General features: G+C 40.9%; 2 protein-coding genes across 3 annotated transcripts; one reads left to right on the top strand and one right to left on the bottom strand.

The window, feature by feature from the left end:
* Nucleotides 1–1,739: 1,739 nt before the first annotated feature.
* Nucleotides 1,740–17,377, bottom strand: fam114a2 (family with sequence similarity 114 member A2). Of its 2 annotated transcripts, none has more exons than XM_071904310.2 (14): nt 17,292–17,377; nt 15,605–15,915; nt 14,445–14,544; nt 13,540–13,641; nt 11,318–11,421; nt 10,720–10,854; nt 9,512–9,676; nt 8,215–8,338; nt 7,894–7,979; nt 7,516–7,614; nt 6,479–6,603; nt 6,242–6,314; nt 5,859–5,912; nt 1,740–3,336 (listed from the first exon to the last, which is right to left on the bottom strand). In XM_071904310.2, the coding sequence occupies exons 2-14, from the start codon at nt 15,893–15,895 to the stop codon at nt 3,235–3,237; spliced, it is 1,560 nt and encodes a 519-aa protein (XP_071760411.2). In that variant the 5' UTR covers nt 15,896–15,915; nt 17,292–17,377; the 3' UTR covers nt 1,740–3,234. The 2 variants fall into 2 exon arrangements, with proteins under 2 accessions (XP_071760411.2, XP_078143022.1); XM_078286896.1 differs by lacking the exon at nt 17,292–17,377 and adding an exon at nt 17,209–17,271.
* A 964-nt stretch (nt 17,378–18,341) lies between these two features.
* On the top strand, nt 18,342–20,598 carry LOC139915643 (microfibrillar-associated protein 3-like). The gene is made up of 3 exons (XM_071904314.2): nt 18,342–18,552; nt 19,152–19,444; nt 19,868–20,598. The coding sequence occupies exons 2-3, from the start codon at nt 19,198–19,200 to the stop codon at nt 20,596–20,598; spliced, it is 978 nt and encodes a 325-aa protein (XP_071760415.2). The 5' UTR covers nt 18,342–18,552; nt 19,152–19,197.
* The last annotated feature ends 1,267 nt before the right edge of the window (nt 20,599–21,865 follow it).

Below are 21,865 nucleotides of genomic sequence, written 5' to 3'. Positions count from 1 at the left end.
AATACATTTAAGAGAGAATACAAGTATTTTCTGAAGCAAGCCGTGCATTTCATATGCATCATATTTGCATTTGTGAATATGATATTTACCAAGTACAATGACACTGTTTACTAAATGTTCTAGCGAATTAACCCCACGCTCAAAATAATTATAAATATCTGATTACAATCAGATCAGGCCTCAAATACTGTCCATATTTGAGATTCAGCATCTTTACAACCAGAAAATCAGTTTCGCCAGTGTCCATGAACCTTGACACAATTGTTGTGTAGAGTTTTGAAATGCTCTTTTCTGACTTTATTAGAAATACAGTAGCCTAGTAATTAGTAATCCTGCTTTCTGCCACAAAATATCTGTTAAAAACGAACTCCAAACGAATTTACCTCTGGGGAAAGTTTCCCCTTTCTTTAAAATATGTCTCTGGTATGTTTGTTAGCCTACTGTGTTTTAGATCTCAAACATACTAGAGATGTTCTTCAAAGAAAGAATAGAACCTAGTTGATATGGTCTGAAATGTTTAAGACAACTGATTGATTGAAAGATTGCATTACCTTATACATTTTGAATAAAACAAGATCAATTCAATTTACAATAGGCCTACTTCATATCATATATTCCACTAACAGTTATGTGTCTACTTTTGCAGATATTGATATCAGATTTACTTTGACGGTCTCTATTAGTTCACATTTGATTTTACTTTTAATCTGGATCAGATTTACACAGATTTTCTAATCCTCTCTTTTTGCAGTCTGAGATCAGACTGATCTATTGATTTTGAGTTGGTTCTTCAAAGTATTTTCAGCTAGGATTATTCTGGTTCAGATAAAGATACAGAATCCAGATTTGCTGTCTTTAAATAGGCCTCTATCTCGCCATCTGCTGGACAAATAATGTTACAACATGTTGTCAGGCCAAAAAGACATGAGGGAAATGGATGAAAAAAGTTACTTTAATTCACCTGTCAAGTATACAAAGCATGCGAACATAAAGACAAAATTCAAAGTCTTATTGGATGGCAAAAGTAATTCAAAACTAAACTTCCCATTTCCCTGCAAACTGTTTTCATTCATTAATTCAAGGATCCTTTTCAAAATAAAGGTTCACAAGAAGATCTCTCATTTAACCGTCCAGCTGGTTTTGAAGATTTTGTTCATTTAATAAAATGTTAACTTTAAATACTATTTTCAATCCGTTTTCAAGATATGTATAGGCTTCAGATATTCTGCATCAAAACTCTCCTAATCTCTGCCTTTGAGTTTTGAAAAACACATTTTCCAAGTTTACAGTTTTTTCCCCAGAATTTTTTTTTCTTGTCAGGGTGGAAAAGCCTCTGAAACATCATGGGACACTAAAACTCTCCACTGGACTTATTCAGTGGCAACTCTGGGATACATCAGGCCTTTGAATGAAGAATTAATTTACATAACTGAACAATTAAATGAATAAGTACAAAGAATGAATGCAGAGAAAATAGAATCTCATGTCGGGTTATACAGCCTGTTGGAACCTCCATCATATCAGAGGCAGACATGACTGGCTCATATCCAATATTTCATGAAAGGACAATATCGCGAACCAATATAACCACACACCATTTTCAATTGCAGTACATTGTCAATTTTTTTTGTATTGTTAATCTGATTGGTGGATACTTGACAGCGCAGAATAACCTTGAAACACAAAAGGATCATGAAAGACAGTGAAACCAAAGCAAAAAATCTCTCACAATCAAAACCTCAGTTTAAGGAAGCATATTTATTTGAAAACCATTTCAAATATCTGACAGTTATCGTATATATTGCTCCAAAAAAGACCAGAGATCACTTCACACCCCCACAACACAAAGCTGTTGGTCGTTCAGGAGCAGAAGCTGAATCCAGATCAGAAGAAAATCCGCTCCAATCCAAACTTTCATGGAAGAGAAAAACTGTTTCATCAGGCAAAAAAAAACCCACCTGAAATACTGAGGCTATTCTGAGGCTTCATGAATAATACATTTAATAACAGGAGAGATAAGCCAATCCAGATGTAAGCCTTACTGTATTTAAAATTCAAAGAATCACAATCCATACATTAGGGATTTGGAAAAGTACTTCTTCACACTTGTTCAGCATGTACTGAGAGATATGCATAGAAACAAATTCATCATGACACTGTGCACAATAAAGAGAAAAATATATCCGAATGTATCTTGCCAGGAGAGACACACCAAGATTTCTTAAACCAGTTCTCTGAGGAATAACTGAGACTTTTTATACAACAGCTACCGACACACTGAGTGCGTCTTAAAAGTAGCGAAAAAGAAAAAAAGATGACTAACTTACTCCCTGGTTACACAAGAGTTTGCATTAGGGCTGAACGATTTTGAAAAAATATCTAATTGCGATTATTTTGACTGATATTGCATTTGCGATATGATTTGCGATATTAGAGGGAATGCTAATTTTTACATCATTATTCTCATTTTCATTTAAAAACATATTAAAATGATTATGGTGTGATTTTTGCGGGGATCTGTACCAAACAAAGATGTTTTCTTAAGTCTGTAGAATATGATGTGTAGGCCAGGACATCTCTGCAGCACGACAATATTTCATTTAAAATGGTATTTTGACACACATTTCGCCTTTAACAAATATTGCGCCTCCTGCGATTTGAACATTGCAGTAGGCCATATTGCGATTTCGATAAAATTTCGATTAATTGTTCAGCCCTAGTTTGCATATTAACCAATTGACTGTTTTGTGGGAATGATCAGCATTAGATCAAACTATCTCTTGCAGGGGGGGAAAGGTGCTGCTGGCTAATGAGTCGCACCCAAAGCAAGCATGAAAATATCTGCGTCCTGCTGGGCTTTTATTTTGAAAATGAACGACAGCTCCGCCAAGTTTCTCCGCTTTGTTCCCTTTTAGAGTAGGAGTTGAGAGATCGTCATTAAAACACGAACCCCATTAACTTCCTCAATACTGTAACTCCATCCTTCCGTCCTTCTACTTGTGCTTTACAAATAAACCGGCACTTGCAATAAAAACCCGCAAAGAGTAAACACTGTCTGACAGCAACACACACACTCTTCCTCCCGGGCGTGAAATTGCCTTTTGTCTTGAACCGAAAACATTTTTTAACACTTTAATGATGCGTCGATGCTCTGCTTTGATAAGAGTCCCTGCTTTTCTTTTCTTTTTTTTTTTTTTTAAAACACCGACGGAGGGAAGAGGCGTCGTTCCCCGCTCACTGCTGGCTGGACTCGGCGCTCCTCTGGATGTGGGAAACCTCCAGGATGGGCAGCAGCAGCTGGAAAGCATCCTGGATGTAAGACGCGCTGTTGGACGCCTGGAAGAAGATCAGAGACGTGTGTTAACCCGCGGCACCCAAGACTTTCCTTTAAAATTCACAAATCAATGTCTGTAAATCCCTTTAATGTCAATCAAGGGTGACCGGGCCTTTTCTGTTAGGGCCCCCACTCTCTGGAACAACCTGGCGAGCTCCTTATCCTCTTTTAAATCCCTCTTAAAGACATATTTTATTCATATTTATATTTTTTATAAGTGTGCTTTCTCAGGGCTTGTGGTCTGATTTCACTTTCACCTTTTAAGTCACTTCTTAAAACCTATTATTATACAAAGTCATTCTCTTGTTCCTTATTTTATTGATTATTTTAATTATTTTATAATGTTTTATTTTACTTATTATACTCTTCCTCATATGTAGCTTTTTTGCTCCTATATTTCCTTCCCAATGTTGTATAACCTTTAAACTGTTTTAAAATTGTTTTTACTATTGTTGTCCACCATTTTTATTTTGTCTTGTGAAGCCCTTTGTAACTTTGTTTTGAAAGGTGCTATATAAATAAAGTTTATTATTATTATTATTAATGTAGTTTTATACACACACACACACACACACACACACACACACACACACACAGACACATCTACAAGCACTATCTCACATTCCCTTTCTCTCTCTCACACTCTCTTATGCCACTTTGACATAAGACACATTAACTTCACCCCTGTGCTCTAAAAACAGTGGTTCTCAACGTGGGGTCTGGGGGACCACCAGGGGTCCTGGAGGGGGTTCCACGGGGGTCCCCAGCAAATCGATGAATTATTAAACTTCACCATGATTTCATTTACAAGAAGTTAACACAATTAGAGAATATAGAAGAATGACTGTTTTGATCATAGTTTCTCTGTTATCTCTCTACCTACAATACAGATAGTCTTGGAATTCTGGACAAAATCATATCCGACAAAAAAAATATTCTCAGATTTGGGTCAGAGAGACAAAATCTAATCAAATGGGGGTCCGTGGCTCTAATGTGGACTAAATTAGGGGTCCTTGATATGGAAAAGGTTGAGAATCACTGCTTTAAAATACATTATTTCTAATGGCTTGTGTCACACATGAATTAAGCGAAATGCGGGCGTGGCGGTGCGTCCAAAGTTCAATCCTAGTTGAACTTTTGCACCGCAACATTGTGATGAAACCCTGTGTGGCCGATAGAAACCATAAGGGAAGGAGCTGATCAGGAAGTGGAGGCAAAATTGATTCAGGCATAATCAGAAGTTACTGAAACATACGACACAAGTGTGCAGCTGTACAGTCACTTCGGCAGAAAAGCTCTGCCTGGAAGCCTGTTTCTAACTAGCAGGTATACCAGGGCTGTTTAAAAATCACAAATCTTCTCCCTGTTTCTTGAAAACTCTTTTCTGTGGGTGTCTCTCTCTGTGTATGTCTCTCTCTCTCTCTCTGTGTCTGTGTGTGTGTCTCTCTCTCTCTCTGTGTCTCTGTCTGTCTCTCGCTCTGTGTGTCTCTCTCTCTGTGTCTCTCTGTGTGTCTCTCTGTGTGTCTCTCTGTGTGTCTCTGTCTGTCTCTCGCTCTGTGTCTCTCTCTGTGTCTCTCTCTGTGTGTCTCTGTCTGTCTCTCGCTCTGTGTCTCTCTCTGTGTCTCTCTGTGTGTCTCTCTGTGTGTCTCTCTGTGTGTCTCTGTCTGTCTCTCGCTCTGTGTCTCTCTCTGTGTCTCTCTCTGTGTGTCTCTGTCTGTCTCTCGCTCTGTGTCTCTCTCTGTGTCTCTCTGTGTGTCTCTCTGTGTGTCTCTCTGTGTGTCTCTCTGTGTGTCTCTCTGTGTGTCTCTGTCTGTCTCTGTCTGTCTCTCGCTCTGTGTCTCTCTCTGTGTCTCTCTCTATGTGTCTCTCTCTATGTGTCTCTCTCTCTGTGTGTCTCTGTCTGTCTCTCGCTCTGTGTCTCTCTCTGTGTCTCTCTGTGTGTCTCTGTCTGTCTCTCTCTCTGTGTGTCTCTCTCTCTCTCTCTCTCTGTGTCTCTCTCTCTGTGTCTGTGTGTCTCTCGCTCTGTGTCTCTCTCTGTGTCTCTCTCTGTGTGTCTCTGTCTGTCTCTCGCTGTGTCTCTCTCTCTGTCTCTCTCTCTCTCTCTCTGTGTCTCTCTGTCTGTCTCTCTGTGTGTCTCTCTCTCTCTGTCTCTCTCTGTGTCTCTCTGTCTGTCTTTCTGTGTCTCTCTCTCTCTCTGTGTGTCTCTCTGTGTCTCTCTGTGTGTCTCTCTCTCTCCGTCTCTCTGTCTGTCTCTCTGTGTGTCTCTCTCTCTCTGTGTGTCTCTCTCTGTGTGTCTCTCTGTGTCTCTCTGTGTGTGTCTCTCTCTCTCTGTCTCTCTCTGTGTCTCTCTCTGTGTGTCTCTCTCATCGAAAAGTCACATCAGTGATCATTTTCCAAGATGAATCTTTAATGATCTCAAGGGGAAACTGGCTCATTGGATATAGATACATGTACAACCAGTGATCTAACAGACTAATTCAACTCTCTGTATGTGATGTGAGTGCAGTGACAGTGAGACACAAACCTCTAAGAAGACTCCTGTTATTAGTGGATTGAGGACGTCCGCCTTCTCATTGGACTGTAAAACAGAGCGATTGGGTCTGATCAGCATCGACCAAAACACAACAACGTTATGCAGCCAAATTTCAAATGATTCATAATGAGCTGTACATAAAATTCATATAGGGAGTAGCAAAACAGATATTTCTTTATATAAAAATGTTAGAGATTATCACTTTAATGGTTCAAAAATACAGATACAAATATTTGGTAGGCCGAGGTCTTAACCAATAACTAAAGTGTTTTTTTGCATAATAAGTTCTACTTTCATATCAACACTTGTTTGTAATGTTAAATGTTAAAATTTTGGAACAAAATGCACAGTGAAGTCAGTAACATCAGCCTTACCCCTGCTGCTGTCAGGCAGGAGGTGAACTTCTTGGACATCAGGGAGATTTCTTTACACAAAACAACCATTAACCTGAGGAAAGACATTATGACAAATACAGAATGAGAAATATCAATCATGAAATAATGATTTGTTCAGTGTAACTCCTACGATCCCTCCACACATGTTCAAACTGACACACACACACACACACACACACACACACACACACACACACACACCACATGCTGCCTTACTGTGAGAGCAGGCTGGCCTGTGTGTTGCTGTTGGAGAAGAGGATCGTCTCGGCCAGTTTGTGGAAAAGCTCGATGGATCGAGCCGTCAGCTCCGCCAGGCTCCTGATGGCCGCCGCGTGAACGTCCTGACAAGAGCCAACGAGATGCAACAAGGTTCAACAAGGTTCAACAAGATCCAACAAGATCCAACAAGATCCAACAAGATCCAACAAGAGCCAACAAGGTTCAACAAGATCCAACAAGGTTCAACAAGATCCAACAAGATGCAACAAGGTTCAACAAGATCCAACAAGGTTCAACAAGATCCAACAAGATCCAACAAGGTTCAACAAGATCCAACAAGATTCAACAAGATCCAACAAGTTTCAACATGTGGACACACAGCGCTGAACGGACCAGAACAACACGCAGAGGAAAACACATGCCTGCAACGCACACTGCAAAATTATCCATCCTTTTAAAATGTTATCTTTCTTAAATCAAGTGGAAAAAGTCTACTGATGGAGTGAGATCATTTCACTGGTTCCCAATACAGTGTCCGCCTTGACAAAACAAACCCCACTTTTACTGCAAAACCCCCCAAAAAATCTCAAACTCCATTATATATGCTTTGTTTTCATTGAGACCAATTGTGGCATCTATATGCTAACGTTAAGTACGGGATAATTTACAGGGAACCGGTCATTAAGGCAAAATAAGACTCAACACTCCAACGGAAAGCAGAGGGCTTATTTTGCGATGATGACCAGCTCACTGCATATTATCCCGCTTATTACATGGCTGCTTAACAAAGACATTAATATGACACAAAATACTGATTTAAAATAAACACCTGTAGCTAGCATCCACGGCTACATTGTAGCAGAACTCATAGAAACATGAACAAATCTGGTAAGATCGCCATTCAGCCTCAAACCAGCAATCAAAAGTTTCATGCTTGGAAAAATCTTCCATGTTTCTCACCAGTGAGCTGAGTGGGCATAATAACTGTAACGTTTAATACAAAATGTTATATATGAAAGTCAATATTCCCATACCTCCACAGAGAATGTTTTCTTCACATCCTCCTCCTTTCCTTCCTCTTCTTTTAATGGTTTGGTCATTTCAGCAATCTTGTTGCATGTGCTCTTACAAGCCTGGTTGGGGGTAAAAACTCTTATTATTAGATAATAAGATAATACAGAGTTTGTGAGAATGGAGCAGAACTGTTACCCTAAAAATATTATTTCCAATCCATTTGCCATCCACTGAATTAAATTAATCTTCAAAGGGGGGGGGAGGATTTGGCAACAAGCACCGATTGTAATGAACCTCAAACAAGAGGGACAGCATGTCATGTAAGTCAAATATATTGAATTGGACCGGATTTAGTTGAATGAAATCCAGTCAGAAACACAGAAATGTGCGGCTGGTACCTTGCCAAGCTTGTCTGCTGTGGCAGAAACATGGAGCCCATCCAAGGCCTCCGCTAAGTCCCTCTCAAACTCTGAGCCATCTGCATCTGGAACCAGAAATAAAACGGACAAGGAACCCATTTTAGTCTTTTCTTGTCTTCATCCACAGGCAAACAACAATTTGTTCAAGTGTAATTGTGTAATACATTAACTGTGAAGTGCTGATATTCTGTTTACCGTTTGTTGTCGTTTTTCTTTGAATGATCCCCTTATGCTTTTTGCAGACCGCCATTACCTGTTTATTCTATTTTTTCTATTTATCATATATAGTTTAGACTCTACCTTTCTTCTCGTCCACTTCCTCGTCGTCAAACTCCACCAGGGAGAACGGCTCCTTGATGAGATCCAGCTCGTCTCTGAGCCGGACCAGCTCCTCTCCTGACAGAGTGGTCAGCACTGACTTCACCTACACACACACACACACACACACACACACACACACACACACACACACACACACAGTGTAATTACAAATGTTACTGCGGGTGTGCAGAGAGGTGTAATTTTGTGTGTAATAAAAATATACTGTGTTGTTGACAGTTGGTTAATAAGCAATATGCCAAATATTATTTTGCACTACAAAACTATATCGGTCTATATATGAATTGACTTGTATCTGTATAAAAGGAATTAAAATTGGCATCTCCTGAAATAGGACAGTAATTCATTTTCTTACATTTCACAAAACTTTCATTGCCAAAATGTTATTTTTTTCAAGAACTGGGTGATTTTTCCATTCATGCCCATGATTTTTTTTTTTTTTTTTTGTCACTTCACAATGTATTTTAAATTGTTCGCCCTGGTCCCCGGGGAACGACACATTCTCTACAAGCAAGACACAATGTCAGTTTCCCAACAGACACACATCACAGACACACATCACAGACACATCACTGAACTGCTCAGTCAGGACAAGCTGCCCATTTGTTTTGTTGTTTATAATGTTGGTGACTTGGGAGCTGAAGCTTATTCTACTGTTGCACTCTACTGTTACATCCTACTTCAGAATACGAGCGTCAGCTATACGTCCAACATGTATAATAAAGACTTTTTCTCAAAATGCTATATGTCCTTTATTTATAAACTAGAAATGTATCATTCACTGTCTCTGCCATATAGAAGATCTATAGTCTAAAAGTCATCTTGTTATCCAATTACATAAGTCGCCTACTATCCTTTAAAAAGGATCTTTAGTTCTTTTAATATACACATCATCAATAATTTTGTAGGACATGATGTTCCTTTTTTTCTTTATTTATTTTCACAAGATGTGTTGTTATTCCTCATTCAACTTCTCGTTTTTGATTCAAATTCCCTGTGTGATAACTGCAGTAACACTAGGAATAGTAAAACAAGAGGCACAGTCTGCGTTTTTCCTCATTAATATGCAAATTTATGCAACAAGGTGCTCCAAAATCTCATCAGATCAGCTACATTGTACGGGGAATCTGTGGTGTAAGTATGAAGTTTCATGTGTTGTACCATGGTGGAGGGACATAAAAATAATGGCTCATCACATCTTTTTTTTTCCCGCCATATGCCGGATGTCTTATTTTGGAACGACTCTCTTCAAACGCACCTTGGACTCGCTGTCCCGGGACAGGATCTCCAGCGCCTCCAGGTGGGACAGACCCTGAAATTCGTCAAACAGCATCCCGTAGTGAGCGACCGCCTTCCTCTCCGGATCGGACGACTCCTCCTCGGCCGTCTGCAGCTCCTCTCGCTCCTTCGCCTCCCTCAACACCTGGGAGGGACGAGAGGACAAAAGAAGAACCCCGAGTATTCGGAGAAGTTAACCTCAGCAGAGATTTGACTCAGTTTTAGATCGGTTTAGTTTATTTGCACGGTGATAAAACACAGAAGTCAAGGGATTAAAACAGTGATCAGTCTCATCTTGTCTAGTCTAGTTTAGCTTAGTGTAAGTTTGGTTGAGCTTCTTTACACAGCGATAAAACATCGAAATAAAGAGATAAAAACAGCGTTTAGTCTCATCTCTTCTAGTCTTGTCTAATTTAGTTAAATTCAAATTAGTTTAGTCTGGTTTAATTTTAGCTTAGTCTTAGTTTCAGTTTATTTGTACGGTGATAAAACATTGAAGTGAAGGGATTAAAGAAATAGTGGTTAGTCTTGTTCCATCTGGTCTCGTCTAGTTAAGTTTTGTTTAGATTAGTTTAGTCTAGTTTAAACTTAGTGTAGTCTTGGTTTTTGTTTATTTGTACGGTGAAAAACATAGAAGGGATAAAATCAATGGCTAGTCTCATCCCATCTAGTCTCATCTAGTTTATGTTAAGTCTTAGTATTATTTTTGTTTAGTTTATTTGCATGGTGATAAGACATAGAAATAAAGAGATAAAACATATAACAATGTTTAGTCTCATCTCATCTAGTTTAGTTTAGTCTAGTTTCATTTAGAGTAGTTTAGCCTAGTGTAGTCTTAGTTTTAGTTTATTTGCATGGTGATAAAATATAAGTAAAGGGATAAAAACATCATCCTGTCTATTTTCGTCTAGTCTCCTCTAGCTTAGTTTTGCTCATTTGCATGGTGTTCAAACATAAAAGTCAAGGGATAAAAATGTTTAGTTTCATCCCATCTGGTCTAGCTCTTTTTTTTTTAAGTTCAGTTAAATTAAATAGTGAAGTCTAGTCTTACTTTTAGTTTAGTTCAGTGTATTTGTCTTGGTCGACAAAACGGATCCTCTAGGTTTCAGAAATCCTGAAATGATGAATTTTAGAGTAATAATAAAAAAATGAATATGTAGTGTTTTGGAAGTGAAGTCTTCATCCCACCTGAGACAGAGTGGAGTTCCTGCTCATCAGCCCCTTGGTCTTCCTGAAGCCGGGATCCCCCTCCGCTATCACATCCATGGTTTTCTTCCCGATGAACTCCAGAGCATCCAGACCGCCCGTTATCACCGTCTTACCCTGAGTCAAGATCATTATATTAGATTTAACTAAACTGAAATAAAAAGGAAAATTAGACTTAGTAAAAAATCCAAAAATATACTAAAACTATCTTATCTACTTGTAAAACCAAATCCAAACCTAACTCCAAACTAAAATACAATAAAAACATACATGAAATGTTTTTAGTTTTTGTCTTTTTGTTTATGTGCAGGGTAAAAAAAAAGAGAATGAAATTTGGGCAGAGAATATTTGTAGTCCTGTTTGGGATTATTTTAGCTAATAAAGTAAATATGGCATGAAACACTACAAAATAGAGACCAGTTTCTGGAAAAACACTGCATAGCAATGTTGCCATTTCTCAGATCTGGTACTGGTGTACTTCATGACAAACCGGACACTTAGGAGATACTGCTCTGTTCTCCTTTAAAAGAAGAACATAAAAAAAACATATATATATTTCTCCTGTTAAACGCCCGCTCACTGTGCTCTGGACGACACTGGTGAGCGACGACAGCATTCCCATGGCACTTCCCACTGCTGACGCTCCGTCTCCCTCCGCTTTATCCGCCTCACTGCTGCCTTCACCTGCCAGCAGGAAAAACACATGCAAGACATCAGAATCAGAATCAGGTTTATTGCCAAGTAAGTTTTCACAATACAAGGAATTTGCCTTGGTATGTAGGTGCATACAATAAACATGGAGAAAAATAAGAAAGTAGAAGTAAAAAACACAAGTACTGCAAGTCAAAAAGTCAAGAATATAAATATAAAAAACAAAAATAGAGATATTTACAATACAGAATATGAAAAAATATAATACAAAATGTGCAATATATCTGTTTTTAAAGTGGAATGAAAACTGTACACATGTATACTCACTATCACAGATTACCCACTATCACTGCCAGAGTTAGTGGTTTGATTCCCACTTCGGCCCCCATACTAAAAACCAGTACCAAATATATATACCAAAATATATATACCAAAAGTATATGTAATTTAGAGTAAATGTGGTTTCCAACTGTTTTTGTTCAGGGCAGACCATCAGTCCCGACCAAGCCTTAGATCAGGGTTTCCCCTCCTGATTGTCAGCATGGACAAATATGGTGTTGGTATGGTGGTCTGCACGATAATCCTCTAGTGGCGTCCAGCCTAAGCTAGCTAATGAGAGCGGTGATCCAGCTGGGAGAGTCTTTAGTCTTTAGTTCAAAAACAGAGAACGGGCCAGAAAGTGAGTTTTTGAAAGCCAGAAATCTCAGCAGCTGACCAAGTAATCATTGAGTCACTGGTACTGATCAACAACTCTGCATCTTTAAAGAAAAATATTTTATAAAAGACCTTGAAGACACTCAGAGAGCTCAATCCTCCGCCAAGGCTAAACAACTGTCCAACCTGCACACCCAAAGACATCGTATTTATCATCTAAATTAAGGAAAGTAAATGAGTTCAATTGATTAAACATATTGTTAGGATTCTGAATGAAGTCTGTATCGCTGTTAGTTTTATAGTTATGAGAAAAACACGATAATCTAATGGTAAACAGTCTAATGGTTTAAATCTGAGATCCAGATCGCCACCAAAATCTAATCAACTGTTCCTTAGCTCAAGGCCGATCTGTCCACCAAATTTAACGGGAATCAGTGCATACATTTTTGTGAGACATCCTGACAAACTAACAGGAGGGAAAACACAATAATACATTATGTGTAATGTATCCAAAGTGGCAATAAGTGAATATACACTCACCGGCCACTTTATTAGGTACACCTGCTTGTTAAAGCAATATTCCACTTAGTTTTAACATGGGGGTTATTCGGCACTTGACCGCCATGAAAACCAGAATATAAACTACCGTATTTCCTCTATTATTGGCCCGGGCCTTTATTTACCTCAACTGCAGAGGGTACCAGGCCTTTATTGGAAGCAGGCTTATATTAGAGACAGGCCTTTATTTCTAATTCCCTCTGTTTGATAAGTATATTTGCTCATATTTTAGTATGAAGCCTCCTTGTTTTCTGATCTGCTTCTGTTGGGGTACGTTAGGTAGACGTTTTTTTGTTACTGCAATGCATTACGATAATTACGGTAATCGACGACGGCACGCTCCAGAGACTTCCGCCGGCCGAGCCGTCTTGTGGCACTTGTACGTTACTACAAACTACAGTTACATTATATAACAGGCAGCAGGAGTTTACCGGTATCCACCGTTGTTTGCATGTAAGCTGAAGCTAACTGAAGCTAAGAATAGAGAGGAGAGGACAGCGGCGGAGAGAGGAGACGGACACGGTCCAGCCATATACTAGGTTTTGACCTAGTCTTGTTTCCTTTGTTTTTTCCCCCGGCCTGTATTTGAGGCCGGCCTTTATTTGTTCGTGTCGACCACGGCCCCGGCCATTATCAGAGACCCGGCTTTTAATTGACTACAGGCCACTATTAGAGGAAATACGGTATTCACCAAGATCAGATGCAGCGGGACGAGTTTGTAGCGTTTGAATGAGGCCACGAAAATATCCTGAAAACTTAAATTGAACAAGTTTGTGAACAGATTCAACAACAGATCCTGCTTTTAAGACAGTAAAGCAGTCGTTGGTCAGTCGTCATTTTGCTTGTGTGGGTCCAGGAGGATCGGCACCTCTAACCCCAGCAGTGTTAACGCCTCGCTCCGCCCAGTGAACTACACCGGACCACAGAACAATGTCTCACCCTGCTGTCGCCGCTCCTCCTCCACCTGCGCCGACAGCTCGGTCGGACTGGGGAGTCCCAGCGACGTCTCGGCCTTCTCTATCGCCTGGGTGAGCCCCTGGCCTGGGAGCGACATGGGGAGAACCATCTGAACATCACATGATACTAACATAAAAAAAAGTGCTATTTCCAGGAGAAGATGTGTGGCCGAAAGCAGCTGTAAGATAGATATTTTAATATCGTGACACACATTTCTGCTGTCTAAATTGATGATGACAAGCAAATTTTACTTAAAAACTCTGATAAAATGAGGTATGGTAGGAATATTACTTGAAAGTTTCAGTTTTGTCTGACATCACACCTAACATTACCATTCGGTTCAATGAGATGAACACTAATTTGATTATTTAACGTGATTTTGCATACATGAACCATATCGTGATATATATTGATATCGAGAAAAATCCTTATGATTATCATGATATTGATTTCAACCATATCGTCCAGCCCTAGCTGCAAGTGTGCTGATTTTTTGGTGCCAGGTGATGTCACCACCTGTCTTACTCTATAGGTGACATCACCTGGCACCAAAGATCAGCCAATGGCAGATGTCCATTTCAGTAGCATGCTTTTTACCTTTAGATGTCATGCTTTACACAGATTTGGGTTTGGGGTTTAGTTACTCTTTAAAAAGTTTAATTTATTAGAAAGAAGTTAATCTTTTTATGTCCAGATATCAGCGTTCTCTCGCTGCCATTCATTCGTATGAGAAAAAAATAAAGAAGTTAAATCTCTTAAAAAGTATAAAGAGTATCAAAATGTAAATAATAATACTAATAAAAAATAATAATAAACAGTGGGATAGCATGACTGTGGTATTCTGCCAGTGACTCAGCATTACTGAGGAGCTTGTGGATGTAACTCACCCACAGTGGCCACTGTAGCTGTTGCTGTGGAGAGGATGGATTTGCCCCAGCTGCCCCAGTATCCCCACCCACCCTGAGCCACAGTCGACTCACTGGACGACTGGGAGGAAGGACACAACGGAGAGGATGAGGAGGGGAGGAGGGAGAGGAAGACAGAGAGAGAGAGAGAGAAAGAGAAAGAGATTACATATGAGTGTGGAGTATTTGAGACAGAGAGACTGAGAGAGAGAAAGAGACAAGATCAATTGACTTTTGTAACGCAATTCACATCCATAAAAAGAACTGAACCTTGGTCTGGTCCCGAGGTGAGTGGAGGATCCTATTGATCCAAGACTAAGGAGCGAGGAGATAATGAGGCAAATATTGGACTTTTGGACCTCAGAACACTTGGATTATGCTGTTTGGAGCAATTTTATGGTCATTTTTTTTGCCCTTTTTGAACCTCTAAAGAACCGGGACACTCTTCTTATGGAGAACTGACTGTGTTTCAATTGAGTAGATAATGACCCAATTTTCATTTTTGTGTGATCTATTCCTTTAAGTAGCGGGCTTTTGGTCCAAATCCACGGACCAGGTGGGAAATTCTGGGGGGAGGAGAGTGAAAGAGTTATATTCTCCCTTCCCTGAACAACGACAGCTGGAGTGCCCTTTAGCAAAGCACTGAACCCCCCAACTGCTCCAGTGAAGCTGCTCGATAATCAACAGGAGAAGAAGACTGCGGCTGTACTTCCAGAAGTTGTGATAACCCTCTCACTCCCCGAAAATACACCCCAAGACCAAATAACAAAGAGAATATTCTCACTCAAGCTTGCCTGGTTTAAAACTTATCTCTTCAAGAAAAATACTTCACAACCCGTTCTGCCTTATCTTCCCATGCTATTTTCTGAAGTTTAAAAAATAACCTCTCATTTCATTGCCTAGTTCTTCTCCAGCAGTTTGTTATCCTACATGACCACTGTACAGTCACAGGAACATTGACTCTGACCCTTGCACTAATCATTTTGATGGACATTTGTCATTATTTCTGACATTTTACAGACTAAACGATGAATTGATTAATCAAAAAAACAATCAATAGATTAACTGATAATGAAAATAATCATTAGCTGCAGCCCTAGCTGTTTAAAATGGTTAAATACGTGTTGAATATCTTGTCTTACCTTTGCCGGTTGCTCCTCTGCTTTAGGCGTCTCCTGAGTCTCCTGAACTTCGACATCAGGTCTGGCGTCCGGTCTCCTCCTGGCCTTCCTCGTCGGGGCCACGTCAGTCGAGTTGTCGGTGGAGTTGTCGGTGGAGTTGTCGGTGGAGTTGTCGGTGGAGTTGTCGGTGGAGTTGTCAGCTGAGCTGTCGGCGGGTGCGGTGTCCGGCGTCTTGACCCGGGAGGCCTCCTGCTTCTCTGCTGCCTCCTCTGAACTCCCAGCTGGCATACTGGAGGCTTCGCTGTCCGACATCTTAACTTCTCAGCACATGCCTGCAGGGTGTTTTAAAACAACAACAACAACAAAATAAAAGCAGGATATTGCTGTTAGGCAGAAAACTATTTCAGATGTTTTTTCGATGCGGAGAGTATCTAATGCTGCAGGTATCCCTAGGAACCAAAATCAAAGTTGAATTTGCCAAGTTGTCCAAAGCCACAAATCAATAGAGTAATACCGCCTTGTTTCTGGATTGGAAACAAATCTAGCTAATGCTTAGCAGGGTGGGCAGATCAATATTGGAAGCTGTGTTAGTTAAAGATCAATTAGAGGACTTTGAGGTGGGAAGTGCTTTGTAACAGCTGCAATTTATGATGTTCAATGTATTACTGGAGTTGTCTTGTGATGAAGTGCTGTGATTTACTTTTTTGGTCTACTCACTTTCCCTTGTCTACTTCAGTTAGTGATTTCTGACATTTCCCAGAATGCCTTTTGACCCCCAGAAAACAAGCCTGGACTTGCTGCATTCAGCTGTAAGTTATACATGTAGGTGGAGAGAGCAACAGCAAAAGCAATAGTGATAGTAGAGGGAGAGTTTTGCCAGCCAAAATAAAATGAGTCTCCTCCTTCGCTCAAAACGCAACATGTCTCGTGGCTGCATTGCATTCTGGTCTATTTTCTGCTACTGTTGGAGGAGAAATTGGTCTCTCTCCTCTTCTAAGATGGATTTCTCCCTGTATGATTGTTGCATCCCTCTCCTGTGGCAACCTGCCTCAACTCTTCTCCCAGGACAGCACAGCTACTCTCCATCTTCCTTTGTAAATTAAGATATAAGATACAATTCATGTTCCCCTCTTCCCCTGATCACAACCCCAGGTCTCCCTCCTGTACTTTCTCCAATTTGCTCCAGTCTGAAGATAAAAAAATAAAAATCCTTTCTTCCCCTCTCCGTTGCTTATATTCATCTTATTCCCTTTAGCATTTCTCTTGCCCCATACAAATCCATTCTAGGGTCACAGGAATATTTTGTTAAATTCATATTCAAGGCACTATAACTCTGAAACATGCAGTGTTTACTGTGAGTTGCTTGTTATTTGGCGATATATGAATTTAAGCGTATTGTACTGTTGCACGCACTGTACGTCGCTCTGGGTTTCAGCTAAATGACTCGAAAGTAAACGTAAATCATGGAAGCTTGAAAGTGTTAATATTGTTAAAACACCAATCTAGTCTTGGAGAAACAACAGCCACTTTTCCACTTTTGCTATCAGTTAGCTTTTCTCCTGCTCAGCTGTCAAAGTCTCGTTACTAGCAGTTAACGCTAAATCTCATTCTGCTAACTAGCTTACCAGTTTTTCTCATCAAAATCGTCGTAAAAGATTACAACAAAGGCTGACTGCGGTATACACTGCAATCCGTTCACGTTACAAACCTTTTCGCACCCCAGCAAATACTTCAATCTTTCAGGTTTTCTCTCTCTTTTTGTCTAGCAGGATTAGCCACGTCACATTTGTTTTGACTGGCCAGCGTCAAGCTCGTCAGAATGAAAAATAAAACTTCCTGTTATCATTTTCAAAATAAAAGCGTACAACTCATCTTTTCTTCCAGGGGTGACTAATTTTACGGTTTTATTTTAAAAGGAAAGGAGCCTTCGTACCGGTATTATTCTGTCAATTGTAGGAGGTTTTATATTAACATGCAGCTCGTTTTGATTGACCACTGTTAAGTCAGATAGAATAAACAACACAGTACTTCCGGTGACAACCTTCAAAATAAACCATTTAACTAACATATTGAAACGTTTGACTAACATATTGAAACGTTTACTGAGTAATATACAAAATACCAATGTGAAGTTAAAGAATCTGTTTCAGTAGGGATTAGTAGTAGATGAAAATATAATTGTTATAATTATTATTTTTCTTCTTCGGTTGCTCTCTTGTAGTTTTGCCTACACACTACCACCTACTGGTATGTAATGGATCAACTTTCCCCGCTTCACGTTCATGTATTATGGTGCATTCATGGTATGTGGAAACGATGGGAGATACGAGTTTACCATTTGAAAATACCGGTTTGCTGTAAAACATGAATTCAGGTGTTTCACTCAATTAGTGCATGTGTGTTCAGTGTTCAACCTGGCAGAAAAATCGTGTTTTGTGTCAGTCAACGATAAGATAACACCTCTTACATGCACCTCATCACATATTACCATCATAACTAACAGTCGTTTAAATGAAGTTCGTTAAATTAGGTTGATAGGCTAAAAGACGTCCACGTTTGTTCATCGTTTGTCTTGATTTTAACGACAAAATAGCACGTGAATGCAACGCTGTTTAGAAGCCGACATGGAAATCCCGAATGTCTGACTTTCCTGCCAGCACGTGAACGCACAACAAGGTGAGCGAGCGTCCAACGCCAGGTTCTGACTGACAGGTAACCACGCCCACTATTAAAAGGAACCAGGAAGTGGACAGACCTGTTTGGTTCGAGTTTGTCAGTGAAAGCAGAGCGACTACAACAGGCTGCAACTAATATATGTCTGTTTTTCGTCAGTGATACAGTTTAAACCTGTGTGTCGCCACGTGGAATAACAGTTTGTAGTGTATAATCTTTGTCTTTGCCGAGACTTTTTCTATTTTGGTCCGAGCAACAGGTGGAAGGGGAATCTGTGCTGACTGATAAACTATCAGGTGAGGTATTGGTGATTTTGTTGTTTGGTGTGTGGATTTCTTCTTGTTCTGGAAATATCTGTTGGCAAAATCGATATTTTAAGTGTTTACAGACTGAAACAGTTTAGTCTGAGTTTTTTTCAGCCATCTCTAACAAAAACTCACCATAACATTCCTGTAGGGACTTTGTGTGTCTGTGGCACTCAATACTGAGTTAATAATGACTTTATGCTACTTTATGGTATATTTTTTGTCTCCTATATTATCAATATTGTCACTTTAATATTACTATAATATTTCTATTCATAGTATTCCCATGATGTCACATGCATTTCCTTCTAATACACATACACACAGCTCATTGGCTGTGGCAATCACATGTTATTTCCATGTGGTGATGGAACAGAACAAAGACTCATAAATGTGCTGTGATGTTTGTATTTATTCTTCTAGGATCACATACTTTTATTGAGTTTATTTTTACAGGACACATTCATCAACATTTTTGTAGCCTAAATGTGTTTTAATTCTGACATTAAAATCACTAACAGCTACTCCAGTTCTTGTGTGTTTTCTGTCCTGTAACCGCGGGCTCTTCCTGTCCCGCTCCTGTTTGGCAGGTTCTTGTCTGGATGTGAGCTGAAGCTGCTCCTCCCCCCCCCCGACATGCCTCCTGCCTCAGAGCTGCTGCTCACAGTGCTGCTGCTGTGCGGGCGGACAGGGGCGGGCGCAGCGGCCGTGGCTCAGAACCGGTCGGAGGCGGCGGCCCCACGGCGCCCGTCCGGCCCCCCCGCCCCCAGGAGCGTGGTGGTGAAGGAGGGATCCGGCGCGCTGATCGAGTGCAACGTGACAGGAGCCCGAGATGACGTCCAGTGGTACAGCTCCAGAGGGCCTGTCCCGGGACAGGATGGAGGTAACGGGAAGAAATACATCGCTGCTGTCAGGTCTAAACCTTGTATCTCCAAAATTAGGGCTGCAACTAACCATTATTTTCAATATCAATTAAAATCCCCATGAAATGAACTCTCATTACTTTTACTTCCTGAAAAACAGAGTATCTTTAACGGTGACCTCATGCTGCACCAGTAGGCGTAAATATACATTTCAACCAATGAAATCATCACAGATTTTTGAACAGTCCCGCCCCTCCCATCAAATAAAACTGCCTTTCTCTCCTGTTTCAATAAGGAAATGCATCAAATCAAGGAAGTAAAGATGGCATTTCATGGGGTCTTTAATCATTCAGTCTATACAAATGTGTTTTCAAACGTTGCCAAGTCCCTGAAACGTGAATGAAACTAGACCACGCCTTTCACTATCTGTCTCTTTAATCAAGGTGCGAAGTGGCAGATTGAGGAGCAGGGAGCGCTGAACATCACTGCGGTTTCCTTTGAGGACCGCGGCCGCTACACCTGCGTCGCCTCCAGCGCCGCCGGCACCGCCAACTACACCGTCACCCTGCGGGTCGCCCACACCGGCAGCGGCCTGGGCCTGTACTACGTCATCGTCTGCCTGGTGGCCTTCACCGTCACCATGATCCTCAACGTGGCGCGCCTCTGCATGGTCAGCAGCCACCTGAAGGAGACGGAGAAGGCCATCAACGAGTTCTTCCGCACCGAGGGCGCCGAGAAGCTGCAGAAGGCCTTCGAGGTCGCCAAGCGCATCCCCATCATCACTTCGGCCAAGACGCTGGAGCTGGCCAAGGTCACGCAGTTCAAGACCATGGAGTTCGCCCGTCACATGGAGGAGCTGGCGAGGAGCGTCCCGCTGCCCCCGCTCATCCTCAACTGCCGCACTGTCGGGGAGGAGACCGCCGAGACGGTGGAGGTGATCGGGCAGAGGCAGGCGATAGCTCCGCCCCGTTCTGACGGAGAGGGGGAGGGAGGAGGGGAGGCGTGTGAGGCGCTGCTGGCAGATCGAGGTGGAGGAGGAGGAGGAGGAGGCAGTCTTGACATCAAGGTGTCAGTCCACCCGCTTTCTGAATCTGTAGGTGAGGAGAGGCGGGCGGAGGAGGCGGAGGCGGAGGAGGCGGAGGGATGCGGCCCTGCGCTCGAACCAGGCTCATGAGAGTTGGATGTAGGCAGTTTCTGAGGTTCAAAGTCCCATGAAGAGAAAAATGAATCTTCTGAATTGTTATGTAAAGTGTCTAACCACTCGGTGCTCCAAGGAGGTGATACAGCCCAAAACAAAATCAGAAAATTACACATTTCTGTATAATTCTTGTACTCAACACAGCCAAAAAATCATTTTCTCCATTCTTCCTTCATTCTTTAAATGCTGAGTAAATGCTCGTTTATTGAACCAGCACAGCACTCGTCTCGACGTTTTGATTGACATCTCTTAGCGAACCCATGGTGCTACACTGGGGAAAACCCAGCTAACGCTAGTCAGTTCATCTTTCCCAAAAAAGGGTTAATGAGCCCAGTCAGTTGCAACAATGGCATAGTGATAAAATCTGTATTTTATAATTTTATTCATTCATATTTCTCATTACTGCTTCCTTTGTTCTTTGTTATCTCCTCAGATGTAGCGGTTTCTTTCCCAGTTGACTGCAGAAATAATTACAGTCATACTGTTTTTTTTTAGTTTACATTCTCTCCTGTGGCTGGTGAAGGCATGCTCACTAGTTTGAGTAATAAGGTTTTGAAGGGATAGGGACTCGTTTAGAGCAAGTTAGTAAATTTATTGTTTTGTGCAAAAGGTTTATAGACACATAAATAGAGAGAGCACCCACTGGACCACTTGACCATACAGTTGACCTGCTCTGAACTGCGCATGAACAGAGCATGATTGTAGTTTGAGTAATGCTGAAGAGCATGTTGTGCTATTTTGTAATAACTCTCGATCTTGCTGCGTGCGATTGTAGAAAGTTGTTGTCATGGTGAAGCTGAAACTGTAACTCTCAGGGAAGGAAACTTCTTTTTGCTGCTGTAGAAAAAGAAAAATCCCCAAATCTGCCAGCTCTTAGCAGGTGGACGGTGGGAATTAATTTCCCACCCTGGTAACACTGGTAATATTCCACTGGGTGGCGCTGTTGTGTTAAATATCGGCCATTTGGGCACTCACTCTCTAGCAATATTGTTTTTCGGGTCATATTGCCCGTACACTTTGATGCCTTAGATGAATGCTTGATAATGTTAAACAGAGGTTTACTGCATGAGACTCAGAGAGCCGACGTGTCAGCTTGGTGTTATGTAATTAGTGGATTTTTGAGGAAAGGTGTCCCCAGTTACACTGAATTGGAGTATTTCAGTTGGTTATAATTACTGATTAATTTTAAGTAAATTTAAGACAGTTTAATCTAACTAATTAGATTTTGAAAGTAATCTTCCCT

The sequence above is a fragment of the Centroberyx gerrardi genome, chromosome 11, assembly GCF_048128805.1.
Source record: "Centroberyx gerrardi isolate f3 chromosome 11, fCenGer3.hap1.cur.20231027, whole genome shotgun sequence".
Classification (NCBI taxonomy): domain Eukaryota; kingdom Metazoa; phylum Chordata; class Actinopteri; order Beryciformes; family Berycidae; genus Centroberyx; species Centroberyx gerrardi.
The sequence above is the reverse complement of the archived record's forward strand: the minus strand, read 5'-3'. Positions and strand labels throughout refer to the sequence as shown.

What these genes read in the sequence shown, in the direction of transcription:
- fam114a2 (XM_071904310.2), bottom strand. Translation starts at nt 15,895, where the DNA reads ATGTCGGACAGCGAAGCCTCCAGTATGCCAGCTGGGAGTTCAGAGGAG. An exon ending in AGCTACAGTGGCCACTGTGG is followed by an intron (nt 13,642 to 14,444) that starts GTGAGTTACATC and finishes TGTCGCTCCCAG; the next exon opens with GCCAGGGGCTCACCCAGGCG. An exon ending in AGAAAACATTCTCTGTGGAG is followed by an intron (nt 6,604 to 7,515) that starts GTATGGGAATAT and finishes GGCTCTTGTCAG; the next exon opens with GACGTTCACGCGGCGGCCAT.
- LOC139915643 (XM_071904314.2), top strand. Translation starts at nt 19,198, where the DNA reads ATGCCTCCTGCCTCAGAGCTGCTGCTCACAGTGCTGCTGCTGTGCGGG. An exon ending in TGTCCCGGGACAGGATGGAG is followed by an intron (nt 19,445 to 19,867) that starts GTAACGGGAAGA and finishes TCTTTAATCAAG; the next exon opens with GTGCGAAGTGGCAGATTGAG.